The 18,313-nt window shown below is 38.9% G+C and overlaps 1 protein-coding gene across 1 annotated transcript in view; it reads right to left on the minus strand.

Moving 5' to 3' along the window:
- Positions 1-17,246, minus strand: part of ca16b (carbonic anhydrase XVI b) — a 113,368-nt gene extending 96,122 nt beyond the window's left edge. Inside the window, exon 1 of the mRNA XM_062415420.1 lies at positions 16,553-17,246. Within this exon, the coding sequence (XP_062271404.1) occupies positions 16,553-16,640 (88 nt within the window). The 5' untranslated portion in view covers positions 16,641-17,246. The remainder of the gene's footprint in view (positions 1-16,552) is intronic.
- Positions 17,247-18,313: the final 1,067 nt, after the last annotated feature.

Raw genomic sequence — 18,313 nt, forward strand, 5'->3', positions numbered from 1 at the left:
ACAAACAGAACATCAATCTCATTCTAAACCCAAAGGAAAGAGCCTGGGGGAAGATCTCTCAGGGTGTTAACTTAAGGAGGGGAAAAAAACACATTCAACAAGGAATTAATGAAATGGGTTTAGCACTGGAGTGGAAAAGTGGATATCAACTCAGTGTTACAACTTGGCAGGCTAATAAATGTGTTTGATTTCAACTAGCCCACTTTATTTATCGCTTGTCATGCGCTCATGGTAAATGACCTTTAATAAGTTAATATTCCCTCTTCAAGTCTGATATGTGGAATAACTATAGTCTGAAATACACTAGGGCCTAATTTACTAAGATCCCAAATAAAGGGTACTAAATTGTGTGTGCAGTGCAACAGATTGCACGTTTGGTTAGTGTGCATTTTGCACGTGATCTACTATGAATAACTGTGCAAATGACAACAGGTGCAGACAGCTTAATGGAGAGTTTGGACGAGCAAAAAGCCTGCAACCGCAAAATGAAATTTGGTCCCATGGAATTAAAGGTTCTAATGGAAGAGGTTAACAAGTATATTGAGTTATAGCAAAGAAATATTACCAGAATAAAACGCCACAGTCCTCACCACAGTAACAGAAATCATCTGTGCCCAGCATCAAGCCGGATGATACCTGCCTTCAAACGTGTTTATAGACACAGTTACTGTCAGCAAAATTACCTTCGATGATGGTAAATCACAATGCGTGTGCTAAATAACATATTTGCATTTTCTCCTCCCTGTAGTTTAAACACTGGGCTTAGAACGCCCCATATTACATACATTATGGCATACGTACTAAATGGACAGCACATACTATCTTGCACATTTGAAAGACACAAGCTTCAATGCGCCGCATTAGTGGATCAGCTTGCACACTTTTTGCAGGTGATGTCAAGTTTGCACACGTTTTTACACACGCATACCTTTAGTAAATCAGGCCCTTAGTGTATATCTCATATAATCACCAAATTATGATGTGATATGTCAGAGCAGACTGCTTATCATAACTAATTGATAAAGAACGTAATTGAATCCCTAGTGTTTCATATTTATTGTTCAACTAATTCATTGACAACTGGACTTCTTTGTAATGTTGGTGATATTGGAAGAATTTTAATCCTTACCTAGTCTTACCTTTTTGGGTACCCCTCTGAGTAGGGCAATAAAACAATAACAATAATAAAATATAGTTTACCTCAGTAGAAATATAACAACTGTTCAATAAATGTTCAATATAATTAAACTGAGAGGCTAGGTTAGCTTGCACCAGCTACCATGAGCTGGCTAACTCCTGCTCACCGCTGCAGAGTCACACTTCCAATTCACTGAGCCACACCACCATCATGGCAAATAGTAAAATTATTTATTACATGTACCATTATCACTTAGGGAGGCAGAGGAATAGCTAAATATAAAGACACAACTAGCAAGAGAAAGCAGAAGAAGAGAGAGAGAAGCTATCGTTCGCTGCTAGGTTGAGCTAAAGCAGCTAGAGTGCAAAAGTCACTAAAAAGGAAAGAGCTAGAGTGCTTCAGCAGAACTAATGGCGGGTAATTAGCTGCTATTACGAATATATCTATAAATGACAGGAATGTCTGTCTGTCTGTCTGTCTGTTTGTTATTCGCATATCTCTTGAACCGTTCATCCGATTTATTTCAAACGTGACAGGTGTCTTGCTACGGGCACGATTAAGTGCAGTGCCAAGTTGACGTTGTTTGGATAAGAAATGTAGATAAATATATCGGTAAAAGAAGCACACATTTGCTGTTGCCACTCTAGTCGCTGGCCACGCCCCCTCTCACACAGCACACTGAGCACAGCGCAGGACCAGAGTTAGAGAGGGGATAAGGCAGCGAATGTACACTTCAGACACTCAAAAAAATGGATGAAACTGAAAACACTTTGAATAGCCCAGGCTACTTTGTAGTAAAAACACACGCAAAAACAGATTTTGCACGGGCACTGCACTACTATAGCTAAATGTTCAATAAAAGGCTTAAAAATGCCCCACAAAAGTAATTACTATTTTACTCAACTTTATGTATACTGAGTAGAGTTGGTAAATCAGCATACTAGTTTCTCAAAAATACAAAGTATTGATACATATGTTGACAAACAGGTAACAAGAAAGTGCAGTACGGAAAATGAAGAAATACAGGCTGGTTGAAGTCATTTAGAAAGCGTGGCATCTTTACAAGTGAGTCTTAAACCATAACAACACTATTTACACAAAATCAAATAATCAATATGCTTAAAAGTAGCCTGTAGAGGTATGACACAAATAACGCTTTTAGTCACATAAATACATAATCCTCTTGAGTTTGCTTTTTCCTTTTTTTGCAAATGGGGTGAATAGCAAACACCAACAAAACACTTGTCCTGACACTAACAACTACTGTACACAGTGACTACCGCTGTAAGACTTTCAAGAGCTAGTGTTTTACATTCAAGACAGTGGTAACCTAATTTTGAATTTAAAGTAAGTTAAAGGCATAGTTAAAAAAGTACTGCTTCACAGTAGCAAAGCTTTATTTTAGGCATCTTCTAAAGCACCTAAGAAAACGACATTGTAAATTATGCAAAGGTTCAAATCCAATTCATCAAACACAACATGTCTCTTATTCAACAAGCTTATTTTGCATTCCACAAAGCACTTGATAAAACATGCACTGCCTAATCTTGTATCTTCAGTGATTGTCGCCATAATTCATGATGGGGAAAATGAGCCTCGTGGTTGGAATAGCCTACTTTTGAATTTGGTTTCCGTCGCCTCTGAAAAAGACAATCTTGAATGTAGCCTACAAAAAAAATAAAAATAAATATGGGCACAAAGCAAACATGTCCTCTGTTGATCTACAATAACACAATGCAGGAAAAAGGGAGCCTGAAGGTTCCATTGTCTCCACTCTCCTCAGGGCAGCCCTGACTGACATTTCAGCTCCAAGTAAAGCTGACACAGTATCACATCACAGCTAGATTGTTAAAGAGGACGTGGCTACTGAAGGACAAAGGACATTTATTGATATGGCCAAGTCCTTGAGTGCAGCAGTATATGTCCTTTAGTGACAGCGCCTTATTGCCTGGACATTAATCACCATTTCCATGAAGCACAGGAAATAGGTACAGTAGTTTCCCCAACAGCGTTTTCCTCCCTTGTTTTAAACCAGCCTGGTCGAATCCAGTTTGTGTGCATGTGTGTTTTGGGTTAGATGTTGCTAGGACCGATGAAATGAATTGGAGTGAAATGGCTGTGAGTCATTCTGAATGATTAAAATGCTGCTCTGACCAGCTTGGAGTATCTTGGCTGAAAGACTGAATGAACTCAACCAAGCACACAAAAGAAATGAAGTGATGACTAATTGCCTGGATTAACATAATTTAAACAAATAAACTGTTTAATCACTATTAATGTCAAATTACTGATATTATCACATACAAGTAAAGCATTGTTCTCTAAATGTTGAGTGCATATCAACCATCAACACATGCATGGCTCCCTTCTCTGCTTCACTATCTCTACGCACTGGATCTATTTCTGCCACAGCAGATCGTGTTGCTAGAGCTTGAAATTTACACAAATGTCTGTATTTATTAACTACTGAAATACATGTTTAAAATATCAATGTCATTTGTCGTTGAATTTGTATTTCAATACATATAACAACACAAATTTTTCTCGTTTGCCTCCTGTGGTTTGTCTGACAAAGTCTGTGGAGCATGAGAAGGAAAGCTACATTAAATCAAATGACAGATTCAATATACTTGTAAACCAACAGTGTCAGAAAAGCAACTCTAAACAATACTGGGCATGTGGCTGGTAGAAAACAGACTGCTTGAAGAAGCTCCAAGTGGACATTTGAAGTGCAACAGAGATGTGATAGAACTATGGTGCAACCAGAACACAATGCAGCTCATACAAAGGAAACATTCAGTGTTTCTGATCAACCAATCTCAACTGAGTCGGACAGATTCCGATGCATCTTATTATCAATGTAGCTACTAGATAATGGTTAAAACAATCACCTACATGGACTTTGCACCATTGCCAATTTTCCCTGCAGCTCAATAAGCCTTAACCTATATTTCATAACAATATAATACTTATTTCTAATGTTAACAAATGTGCTTCATGGTAGAAAAAAAGGTGAAGGTAGTACTGGGCATCAAACATACTGTTTGCCATTTCCCGTACAATATGAATTTTTCATATAATGCCATACCAGTGCACAGCTGAAATAATTGCTCTAAGCTTCAATAGGTGGTAAAATATGTAATTACTGTGAAGAGCACTAGAAAAGAAAAACAAACTCCATCTTATTTGTAAATTTCTGTTAATAATCTGCTTGAAATTAACTGGAAACTAAAGTTTTTTTAAATTTGCATGGTGACAGGTTAAGAAAAAAAAACCTTATATAGTAAACAAGTGCATACAAAAAAAAAAGATTTCAAGTGCAGACTGTCCAACCCCCAGATCAGGCAATGTTGATTCTGTTTTCCTTTTTTTTTTATTATCACAACTATGATCTGCTCAGTTCTCTTGAGGCTTTAAAAAAATCTTTTCTGGTGGGGGCAAGCTGTGTGTATTAATTGCATAACCTTCTTATTAATGCTTATAACTTTATAACACAACAATTAGTAACCAACCACTAACTCTGTTTACCAAAGCACACAACAATTTTTCTAATCAGGGTTCTATTAGCTGTAATAAAGCAGTGTGAAACGGACTTCAGCAAATCAGGACCAAGCATAAAACATCATCAAAGTGATAACATAATGGTTTAAAGAAATTATAGCACATTTCGTCAGACTGATCAATAATATAGTGAACTTTTAATCTTCTGTGATTTTATTGAAGGACAAATGTCCAGAGAACACTACAGACACGTTCAGTAGTTCAGTCAGAGCAACAACGACCTGCAAATCAATACAAACTAGATTCTGATCACTGATAGGCTATAGGTTCCCTTGGCAACGTGATACATACAGTGAGCGCTACTGTAACTGCACGGCTACGTCCGGTGGCATCATTAAATGCTGCGGTTCATATAACCTATGTATTCCCTCAGCTGAGAGTCTGACACACATGATGCTACTTTCAAAGGAGATGATCAGGGACAAAGGCTTTTTAAGATCATTTCAAGCTGAAACTGAACAGAATTTGGTCCGGACGTAGGCTATTCCAGGTTCTACAGAAGGTGCGCTCAATTTGCTTACCCAGCTGTCCAGGAATGATATTGATACTATTAATTAGTATTTCGTGCGCACGTTATACCTATTTCGTGGCCACAAATTAGTATTTCGTGGGCACATTATAGCCTACTTATTTCGTGGCCACGAATTAGTATCTCGTGGCCACAAATTAGTATTTCGTGCACACGTTATAGCTATATTGTGGCCACAATTTAATTAAACGCGCACACGAGTTAATAACGTGCACACAAATTAATAAAACGTGCACACGAGTTAATAAAACGTTAGCACGAGTTAATTAAATGTGCTCACGTTTTATTAACTCGTGCGAACGAGTTATTAAAACGTGCGCTCGATTCCGTCAACATTAAAAAGATATTACATGATCCTTTACGGGCTCGGTAAATTATAACACATTGCCAATAGAAAACATTCACTTCAACGAGAAATGTCGGCACGTTTTAGTCTCGCGAGATCTCGTCACACCCCTACAATTGAATAACTGAAACTTTAACAAGCAAGAATATAAGAGTAGTAGCCTATATTTAATGATGATAAAGGTTTAAATGTAAAATGATTGTGAATCAGTAAGGTTAAAGAATCAATAAAGGCCATTTTATGTGCCATTTTATTTTATTTTTTCATGTCAATTAGAGCCGGAAAATAATGAAAACACAAAGTGACTAATGTTTGGAGCGCTTCCAATACACTGTAACTGCCTGTGGCGTCATATCTGAGAAAAGGGTTAGAAAATAATTGTGAAAATTCACACATTTGTAAAAATTGGGAGGAGGTAGGGAAAATGAGCTCCACCATAGATGTAGCTCAGTAGAATACATAATGCCGTGGTTCTCAGGTTCAGTGCTTGCTCTATGCCACGGTTTACTTGTGTACCACCTATTATTGCATTGAATTTTGTCTGACTTAGTGTCTTTTTGAAGTTCCCTTTTATTATTTAGCTCCCTTTTAGGGATTCTGGAGATTTAGGTTGAGATTCAGGAAAACAGGGCAACCTCATCAGGTTCCTACTGCTTTAGACTTTTTTTTTGTATATAGGGAACTATATATCTGGAGCAGTTTGCACATCGGTTTGTTTATGTCTGAGACTGTGGATTGCTCAGCGACTGTCCATGCTAGTGAAGTAGTAACTGTATAGATTAAATACAATGGATTATGTATGCAAGTCTCCAAATTACAAGGATAAAATGACAAAATACACATTGTACTTTGTGAATTTTCATGAACTACTGCTGAAGACTTCTTGTGCCCAGATTGTGCAGTGACCTTTTTAAAATGGTTCAATTTGGCACTAATTTATGCATGAAAAATATAAAACATTTTACCTTCAAAAAGTATGCTACTAGTGATGGTCTTATTTATCTCCTTACTGAAAAAAAAACTTGCAGTCATAATTATTTTATCTAACTATGCTAAGATGAAAATAACACAAATATCATCTCAATTAATAGGCAACCAGAATCTACATCAGACAGTAAAAGAAACACTTTCATATGTGACTGCACACTGTTTCTTACTGCATACTCACAATCACCACTCTTATCAATACTCCTCATGGGTTTGGTTCTTCATTGATTCTCTTATCAGTTTATTTCAATACTAAATTGTTATTGCTTTTTAAAAAATATATACTTTCAAAAAGACTAAATTAAGGACAGGATTAGAATTTTTTTATATTTTAAATATAACTAAATGTTTCTGGAGCGGCAGCGGTAATGTTTACAACACCAAAACCATTACATGAACTCAATATCTCACTGAAAACAAATCTAAAATGTATTAAAATGAATTAATTCCTGACATCACAATACTGATTGAAATTTAGAAAGAAAGAAGAATCAGTATCATTCATTGATCCTTTCCTCTGTCCTCCTCCTTCTGCTGCTGATGTGATTCACTGCCTGCAGGTATCGCTGGTAGAGGGAGGAGGGGCTGCTTTGTCTAAATTTATAACAATTTGCCAAATTTAAAGATATATGGCAAACTAAGCTAAACGGTTAGACTACGTAAAGAAAGCTTTTGTTTTAATTTGTTAGTAACTATTAGTCAAGCGAGCATGCTTTCCTTGTGTAAAACATGGTAGCAATGGATAGGAGACTGCAGAGAAAGTAGATTGAAATATTGCTTATCTACACGTATATGCTTGTAGACAAGGTGTATTCATAAAGTACTGGCTTTTTATTTGCAACGTTTTTTTTCCACTAACAGTAACGAGTTTAGCTGTTGTCAACACGAGTTATCTTCACTTAAGCTGTGCTCTGCTGTTCGTGGACTTTTCTACATCTGTGTGTGTGTGTGTGTGGAGGAGCTCAACCAGCCCCGGGGCCCATAATACCAGGTTTTGGTACCCATCCCTACAGAGAAGTAAGTCCACATTAAATAAAACATCCATGCCTCTGATTATCTTGAAGAAAACAGACGTATAAAAGCAATGCACGTACAACTACAGGAAGCTGGAACAAGTGCTGATGTCTGGAACAACAAGCGTTTCTTTTCCCTTGCCATTTAATGGTAAATACAGTGAAAATATGGTGGCAGGGTAAAATCTTTTTTTTGCTTTAGCGGTAAAAGTAAACTATGACGGAACAATGAATTGACTTATGATGGAAACGTGTCTGTAGACAGAGGTCTTGCACTCATGCAGTTACATGCTCTAGTCCTATTTTCTTACAGTGTGGAGCTGAACGTTTGTCCAGCCAACGTCACCCTTGATTCTGTGCAGGAAAAACAATCTCCAGGACGACAATGTTGATAAATGCTATAAAGCCATGTGTAATAGTTACACAGCTGGAATTACTCTTGTCCACAGACACTTCTAGATATTCAGAGTCTGACAGCAACAGGTCCAACTGCAGAAAAAGTTTTCCTCTTCATTCTTCAGTGACCCCAAGAGCACCAGCAGTTTCTCTGAGGTAACGTTTACTGTATGTTGACTTTCATGACGGTCCTTTTGCCTTTCTGCTTCCATTCTTCAGTTCTCCTTTTATCTTTTCTTTGTGTACTTAGGCTCAAATAAATACACTTGGCCATTTAAAGTGAAATGACTCATGATCGTCCTCATAATAGTCAACAGGGTAATACATCATTGCACTTTTTTTTAGTTTGCTTACTTTCTAACAGTGGTGAAAGTCAGCCTCATACATGTAAACAAACTGATGTGCATGGATGAATATGTGAGTATTTCAGTTAGCTGGCAAACTGTCCCAGATATAGATCTCTATACAGTTAGCCATAAGGCTGCTACAGGCGGCTAGTTCCTGTGTTTACTTTCCTTTAGACTCAAACTGTCATAGCAATTCATGTCAACTCTATATACTCCTGACCATAGATGCAGTTATAAACCTATATAAGGCCCAGTCATGCAAATTGGATCAGTATAAAATGATTAGTACAAAACTGAGGTTGGTTGATTTTCACAATTTTCTATTTCCAAATGAATGACCTTGTAGCCAAAAATCCACAGCCAAAAAGACTTTGATAGCATGACTGAATTGAATTATATTCTGAAAGTAATGCAAGGTTGCGAATGTTTACTTACACTTGCCCTGAATACACAAAAAGTAATTACGAATAATTTCTAAACTGCATTTTCCATCAGTAAGGACCACCAAAAATAATTGAAAATCTCAAAGTATGAATGAATCCTCAGGTGTTTGTCAAAGTTAGTCTCAATTTCTAGGCAGCCTTCCTTGCCCTAAAGAAATGCTGTTTCTACGTACCTTCAGGGGACTTTAAATGTTGTGTATTTAAAATAATTACCCCAATTTTTCACAACAGTGTTGCAGCAGAGACCAAATGTTCTGTTTTTACAAACTATTGTGCAGCAATATTAAAAGGTTATTTAAGGCAAATTAAAACTTTTTTCACAGCTGATCTATTGAAGTAAACATGCTGAGGTTTGTTTCCCAAACCACAATGGTGGTCACTGCTGTAGGCACGACCACTGTTTAAAACATTATATTCAAACAATATTATTAAACAATACTGAACTGTTTCTTCGAAGTTTCTTCAGTTTAGTTCGACAGACATATAGATATGTCCCACTAAAGCTTTCCCCGATCCGAGTCATTTAATATTAAGAATCTGCAGATACTGAGTCCCCATCCAGAACTTGTATTTTCATAGATAAAAACAGCTGCACAGTGGACACTACAGGTACATTCAAGTTAATAAAAATCAATCGAATGTATATGTTTGACAATTGAATAGCTCTGCAATGCATTATGAAAAAGATTGCCAGGACCCAGTCTGGAATGTGGTGTCGAGAGGGTAGGGCATACCATGCCTCCAAAAGCTCCAGAAGACGGCAAAAACCTGCATTCTCTACCATAGCGATGGGTTGGTCATCCAAAGCGATGAATTCAATTACCCTCTCTGTAATCTTTTTGGCCTTGTCACTGTCTCGAGGAAATTTCTCTCCCCTTTTTTAAAGTATCCTCCAGTGTTTGCTGCTTCGGTGCAGCCTTTGCCTGAATTACCTGGGTGAACTCACAGTATTCATTCAGGCATTACAGACGTTACAAGTGGATGTTGGACTGCTTTCGTTTTCCAATTTAAAATATTTCCACACTGCAGAAATTTTAGCCGCAGGTATGCCACAGTACGCTTCTGCGTACTGCCTCAAACTGTGCTCTCCATTTACGACACCTGTGTGACATCTGACGTAAAACAAAGGACTGGGCTTAGTTTATTGCTAAATATAGCCGGTACCGATCAGTTAAAAAATGCCTTGATCTTTGAGATCAGGTTGGGACATCCCTACAAATAGATAAGGTAATCATTAAATTAGAAAGCAACGAGATAAGGATGAGCATCGCTTGCCAAAGGATAAACAGCAAATTATCTGCACAGGAGTGAAAAGTGATTACAGTTGCAGTGTTTCCCCCATCGGACCATTTAATGGGTGGTACAGGCAGCTGGTGGAAAGACCAACAAATAACAGTGCTCTGAGCCTATCCATGATTTCGACAGAGCATATGCTACTAATGCTATTTTAAAAACAGGAGAAAGTAAATTGTACAGTCTTGGGTCAGTACTGTACATATTGAACCAATTATCTGGAGAAGGTAGAGGAGGGTTTGATGATAATGATGCTGCTGCCAACATCAGTGATGTCCAGACAGTTGGCATCCTGCTGGCACAGCAGTACATCAGGACCTCATTAACAACATTAATAACATGTTTGCTCGCTAATATTCTATTTGCAACGGGCAGCACATTCGTATATGCACAAGAGAAAATTGCCAATTATTATCAAATAAGCCATAATAATTTGAATGTCTGTCCATTGTGGTCCTATTGTCCATCACCAATCCACACACTTTTAATTATTTTTTTGAATAGCCATATTGACTTAAACTTGCAATCATTTCCTCATTACTTATGTAAAGCAATTGGGATGATTTCTATGATTAATGACAAGCTGTGCCTCGAAGGACAGCTTCAGAGCTGCAAATCCAACCACACAACTTTAACAGTGGTTTTAAGCATTTTTCTGAGGTACAGTTTTCAGGAAGACCACAACTCCTGATGTTCTTCACACAGGACTTATCACTGTTTCATTGTAGGGAATTAATGTTTGGAAAAGAAATCCCAGGACAAAAGCTATCTCTGAAAAGGGACATGTAAGGCTGCTTTTCTAAATTGACCTGGGTGATCATCATTAACATCTCACATCTCCACAAGCAAAGAAATTATCTTAGATATCATGAAAATTAGGTCAATTTAATCTCTACACCTTTCAAATCAGTATGCACTGATTTAAGAAAGGATATAAGCCCCCTTCCATTTAAATCTCTCATTTTCGTGTTAAAACAACGGTTTGGCAATACTGTCTATGACGTAAAATCTATATCCTAAACAGGCTTAGGGAGTAACGGAATACATGTAACGTCGTTACGTAATTAGGATACAATAAAAAGGTAACTGTATTCCACTACAGTTACGGAAAAAATAGATGTAATCTAATTACAGGTACATTTTTTTTAAATGGGGATTATTTAGCAGGATTACAATTTTAAAACACATTTTACAATAAAGAACTTTATACTACCATGCACTGTGAAAGTCCCAAACGTGAGCAGAGCAAAGGGAAAATTATCTCTCTGATCCACGATGGTCTGAGTAGAGGATGATACCGCATGACGAGTGCAGCGGGCGCACGTACACACACTTCACACACACAATGAACTTAAAAGTTGGCAGGGATGTTTGTTATGCCCTGTGTCACTCCCAAAAACTTGCAGTTATAAGAGAGCTTGAGTTGATAACAGCTTGATGACAGCATGTAGCACACATTACTGCTCTCCAACGTGTTGACCTGACAGTGGGTCACTGGTCATCCAACACTTTCAATACTGAATGAGTCAAAGAAAACTCAGACATAACACAGTGAATTCACAATTTGCACTGGTCTTTGTCAATTAGATGTTTTTATTTTAAAAGAAAGTCGCCAATTTTGCGCTAAATGTGCCCTTATTATATTTGGTATTGCAGTAATCCTAAAGTAACAGAAAGTGATCATGTTACATTACTTTAATATGGTGGTACTTGGATTACGTTACTGACTACATTTTTAAACCGGTAACTAGTAACTATCGGAATACAATAAAGTAACGTTTCCAACCCTGATCCTAAAACAAAAGGTGCACAAGTAGTTAAATTGGATTTATCTTCCACCACCTTCTTGCTAGTCTGCCAGTCAGCCTCTATCGCCTTTCTGCTGTGTGTCAGAGGTCTGGCAAGGTATGCCATATGAAAAAACTCAGCTGTGTTCGGGGCTTGTAAGGCTGCAAGTCAATAAAGCTACAAACTGAGGACGTGGAAGCATGGAACTGGGGGATTTTGGGGCAGAGGGGGGTGACTCAGAGAGGAACCATTCTCCTGTGTTACATCACTGCTATTTCACTATGGGGGATGATTGGTGCCACAGAGGAGTAGCAACATAAAATAAACTTGGGGTGCACACTAACTACAAGTGTTACAGTACAGTACCTCCAGTTGCCACAATGTTAACAGCAGCATATGATGACATTTTAAGATTTGTATTTAAATGGTTAAGACTAAGACATACTATGCATTGTAAAAGGTAATGGTACTACTATATTATTGGTTGATATCAGGATTTGCATATGTCAGCTGATAATAAGGGCAGGAATCTTTGGGAGTCTCACAATTCAATTTGATTTATATTCTCTGTATCATGATCCAATTCAGAATCAATTCTTCATTCAATCAATAAAAAAGGGGGTACTAGAATCTTACTCCAGTTCACCAAAGCGCCAAACCATTCACTCATCTCCTTAGTCCACCATAAAGCCTCAGTAGTGAAACATCTCGTATCTCTTGGAAACAGAAGCTGGCCTACGTTTTTTGGAGTATGGGGGGAAATAAAAAAATAGACAGAAAGAGAGATCTGATGTTCTGTTACGTTCTGTGGCCTATCCACAACTCTGTACAGGTGCAGGGCTTTTTTCTTCATCCTGCCAGACTTAAAGTGTGTGTTTGTCAGATGGCTCTTTTCCAATTACTGGAGATCGGTGTGCCACTTCACTAAGGTTAATCTCCGGGTGATGGCATATAAAGTTTTAAATAAATAAAGTTTTTTAATGCTTTCATTCCGCAAAGCCAATTATGAAATGATGAAAATGCACCCAAGCACTTTACTTCTTTAAAAGATGAACTACGTAATAACTCTAATGTGCACATGTTGTACTCTGTCTAGGTGCTGCACTGTGGTCTTGCAGCTGAGATCAGTTCCTTTTTCTTCCCCTCAACATAATGCTATTAAAATAGAAAAATCTAATTAGGAATCTGTGAGTCAATTCAGAATTGTAGAAGATAGAGTTGTGACTATTATGTGAATAGATTTTCACTCCCACCCCAAACTGATTAACAACAAAAAATGGTAGTACACTTATGTTTCTACAGCTAATGGTCAGGCTTATTACTATATCAGTAAAAAAGGGGAGATAATGGAAAAGTCCAATTCTGACTATTTATGACATTTAGATGACGTGAAACAGCATACCGCTCAAAAATCTGTTCAACACCACAAAATATATCTTAAAATAGGTGCAAGGTCCAGAAACACTGATCAAAGTTGGTTGTTTCTGAACAATATACAAAGACTCTTTTGTTTTTACAGTTACAGAGCTGCCTGCTTTTCTATATAAATTTTAAGAGTTCATTCATATCAAAATATAAATAACAGAGAGAAAACATTAACTTTTGTGTCTGTGATATTTTTCTGTTTTATTAAAGGATGTCTTATCCATTTTCCTGTGATGCCTTCAGTGCTCCTTTGGGCTCCCATATAAATACTCAACACGCTCTCATCCCAGGTCATCAAATAATGACACTTTGTCACATCCCTTTGGGCATCTCATGCAGATGCACAAGCATCCTTTGGCATCTGTCTAGCAACACAACCAGGCTTTCAACCAAATCCAATGTAGACCAATCTTCGATAATATTACACTATCAGACCAACTGGTGTGTTCTAGTTAGTTTCAGGCACAAAAACACGTGGTTAGGTTTAGGGAAATATCGTGGTGTGGGTTAAAATGATCACTTGAAACATTATTATAGCAACAGTAAACACCATGGCAAAAAACTGACCCCAGTTGCGATTGGAAAAGTGACACTTGCAGTTGGAAGAGGGAGGTGAACAGGAATCTCCTGCAGCAAAGACCATTTTTTGCCATCTAACTACCAAGTCATCCACCCAACCCACCTCCTCCTACAAAGGAATATGTCAACTTATATAGACATCATCAGCCTCAAGGCATCTAATATGAATAGATATATAATGAAACGGGCAGCTTTACATTGGAGTCAGTTAAAAGATCGGTGTGTCTCTTTTACAGGTGCTAAAGGGTGCTTTGTCTGTCAGTATCAGATGCCAAGGGGCATAACGAATCGTCAGTATTTGACACCATGGGAATAAGAACGGGCTGATATACTCTGCTGCTTTTTAATCCTGCTTTGTCATTGTTTTATTCTTTAATACATTCAAGCCCTCGCCAAACAAATTCACACAATGCTGATTAAACCTTCTGGATAAATCTCTCTGTACTTTACAATATACAGAGTTTTTGAAATCTCATGTCAGGCACAACACTGCCATGCTGGCCATACGCCCATTAATCATGCAGCTCATCTAGACTTTCCAAATGTTATAGGACCGAATGGAGCAAATTCTGAAAGTGAAATGAGTCATTTTGTAGTGGTTGTGTGACGCTCAAAACAAGTTGTCCATCGTTTTACGGCCAGTGGTGTGATGTCAATCAGGCATACTGGGACGAATCTGAGTGGGCAGGTGGGCCATCAAAAAAATACAGTTTTGGGCCAGTGGATCATCAATCCATTTTTATCTGCCCTCTCTGTATGCCTGTCATTCTGAGTAGGGATGCACCGAAATGAAAATTCTTGGCCGAAACCGAAAACCGAAAATGAGGAAACCAAGGCCGAAAACCGAAACACCGAAAGAAATTATTATGCCAATTATTAGTACCATTGCATTTATGGCTATGACTGTGTACTAAACTCACTAAAATCAAGGCATTGCAATTCAAAGAATAAATCAATTACAAAAGTATGAAAATATTTATTTAGCAATGACATTACAACAATGCACAATATAAAATTAAATTAAGTTAAAAATAACACTTAGTGTTACACTTGGTGGAGGGGTGCGATCGGTATCGGTCTAATAAGCAGCAACACAGAGCTATAAGCACGCTTTACTCTTACACGCGCTGCATTTATAGTCACACAAACACACACACCTTCTCCTGTGCTGTGCGCTTCTCCGTCTCTAAGCGGGTCCTCTGCATCCATCGCGGCCCGGATCATTTCTCGTGCGCGCTGCTTTAATCCCACATCCAGGTAATGATCTTTATAACACGGATCAAGTACAGTCGCGATGAAGTGCAGAGGATCCAAATAGATGTCAGTGAAACGTGTGCTCACAGACTCTAAGAGTGTACTACACTTTAGTACTGCAATTAAAGGAATAACGTCTGCTACAGATGCATCAGAGGAGCTGATCTCTTTAGTTAGCTGTTTCGGCCGTGTTGTTTCGGTGATAAAAGTATTTCGGCCGAAAACCGAAAATGCGCTTTTGGGCCATTTTCGGGCGAATATTTTCGGTGGCCGAATTTTCGGTGCATCCCTAATTCTGAGTGTGCATAAGAGCATGCTGCATGCCTGTGCCAGGCAATGGCAGCTGAGCCCTTCACTCTCACTGCCGGAAGGGGGAGACAAAAGTCCCCCACTTTAACTTTAATTTACTTATTTTAACCAATTGTTTTAGCTCAAGCTGTTACCCATCATACTCCATGACTCAATTATTACTGATCATTTCAGAGGTATTTTAACCATGGTCACATACTTTATTTAGATAGCAAAAGCAGTGATAGCTACCAACAATGGAAATATAAGTTATTTCCATAAGGTATTGTGATTGCTTATACACTACTAGACATCAGTGGACTATGAATCTGGATGTATGGCACTAACCTGTCGATCGATATTCATCCATGAACATTTTTTCATTGTTGAACCTCGAGTGCAAAACATGGGTCACAGATTTCGACAAGCCATTAGCCAAGCTTCCTGGATTACAGTTTTACTCTTGTGGCATTAATCGCCTCTCATACATGCCCATCCATCTACTGTACGAGCCAACAGCGCTAACTATCGCCCTCATCCTCGTTCCTACCTACGCACATGACAGCAAGCACACTCACAGAATTATACCTCCACATAAACCAAATGCACAACTACAGCAACCCTGTAATAAAATGTGGGACATCGTAAGCAAAGCAACAAAACTACAAGCTGACCGAGAACAAACCTGGAAATTCCACAGGAGATAAGTGATAAAGTAGAGTCAGTGCCTACAGGAATGTTATAGTGCATTTCCTTGGATTTATGCATGCTTGAGGCTGCTCCATGAATATTCAATGTTATGTTGTGGGTAAACATGTCAAACGGCTGGGGTCAAACAGAAGCTACAGGACCACCAGAGCCAGGACTAAGCGTTAAGCCTGGCAGGATTATTTTGCGCCATAGTCCAGTTGAATAATCAATAACATGCACACAAATCAGTGGAGGCTAAACGTGTCGGTGTTTAACACAACCATTGGACGTGAAACTCGGCTCGGCCCTGTAACCATTAGTGGAAAGCAGGCGAAACGTTGCCTGTGAAAAACTAAATTAATTCATCCACCAAAACTCGCTTGTGCCATTGATTATAAAAGGGGGGGAAAGGACAGTGGACACTCAGTAGTTAGGCTCAAATATATGATGGCTCACCCGTGTTGCAAGTACTTACCAGGATGACAGTCTGTGTGTTTGGGCAAGGTTAAAAAAAGCATTAAGGATAAAATCCACCAGTAACTCGGTTCCCGTATTCTCCGCATGTTAGACTACTCATCGAGAGCAACAAGGAGGAGGAGGAGGAGGAGGAGGAAGGAAGGACAAAGTTTTTCAGTCTTTTTCTCTTCTTAAAGAAAAAAAAATCACATACACACGAGCGAAGACTGAAGCGAAGTCGACACAGAAGCCACGAAGCATCAAAGTAATCGTTTTGCAGTTCGGCTAGAGAGTCTCTGCTTTTAGCTTTTGTGTTTAGTTGCTTGTTTTTTTGTCCTTTTTAGAAAGACAAACGTATTCGCCTCCAGTCCGAGCAAAGGTTGCTTTCTGCTTCGAGGAATAAAACGTTACGCACACTACGGCTGTGCAAAAACAGTTCAAAATGTGTTGTTGGACTCCTCCGTGCCTGTAGCGGGCTTCCAGATAGCGACATTCCCGAAGTGTAGAGGGGTCAATCGGCGATCAATCGCTGTCTTTTAACTACAGGGGGAAGACAAAAAAGTAGTCGGATATTATTGATTTCACGTGCTCATTATTAAGTGATTATCCGCGGCGTCAGCGTGGCGAAAGGCAATGCACAATGCGAAGAAAAGTGGTGCTGGAAATGTCCCATTCTTCCATCCAGGAAGTAGACTAGCGGTCAGGCATGCATGGATATCTGGCCACTGGTCCCATCCTACCGGACGGGCTGTGTGTGTGTGTGTGTGTGTGTGTGAGAGAGAGAGGGAGAGAGAGAGAGAGAGCCTACATGGGGCGGGAGCAGCGGAGGGAGGGGAGGGGAGGGGAGGCGCTTCTTGGATTTGCTGAATGCAAAATGACTCGGAACGGACCTAGAGGCTGGTCCCTGTTTATATGGTGCTATGATATTAAGACTCCAGAAATCAATGGCTCATGTCAGATTGTTTAGTCACTAAGTCCAGACTGGACTCCACTGCCTCTTTTTTCTTCTTCAAGTGTTGCATGTAACATGTTGCCTCAGACGTGATGAAATTCTGATATTACAAGCTAATCTATCTGAAGCTGATAATACAAATAGTATCTCGCTGAGAACAGTTGAGAATCTACATTGGATTGTAGCCTCCACTCAGAGGAAAGATAAAACAGCCACCCTGCTAAATCCACTGATTCCAACCTCAACCCTGTCATCTCACTGTTTTGTTTCTTCCTCCCAGGCCCCATTATTAAAATCACCCTCCTGTGGTCACACAGTCATGCCCCTTTGCCTCCTGCTGGCAGGACTGTGAATGGAATACTTTAGCAGTAATCATCACCTGGAATATCATCATGTATGAGTGTGTACTGATTGGAGAATTATGCATCCACCGGTGACACTCCCTTAGGTAAATGTGTAGTCAATAGTGTTCTTGCAGGACTATCCAGCTGGACATTTAATTTGAGGAATCTGATTAAATTTCTCATTTAATTACCCAGTTCTCTGCAGGACCATTGAGGACAGTCACAAGGGCCCTTTGCTTTTAATGTCGACCATCTGCTTCCTCTCCAAAATGCCTACCTTTTCAAAGCGTCCACAGTCTCGTGGGCATCCTCTCACGATCCTCCAGGCTGCACTACCTCTACATACACTGTGCAACACCACCATGATTAACAATACTCCAGACCTGACTTGTTTCTGACTGATTAATTTCAATTAACATAAAAATGTCTGAATACATTTCTCTTTTTTTTCTGTCTTGTTCTGTCACGTAACCTAACAGGGTGG

This window comes from Scomber scombrus, chromosome 3, assembly GCF_963691925.1.
Source record: "Scomber scombrus chromosome 3, fScoSco1.1, whole genome shotgun sequence".
NCBI classification, from domain to species: Eukaryota; Metazoa; Chordata; class Actinopteri; order Scombriformes; family Scombridae; genus Scomber; species Scomber scombrus.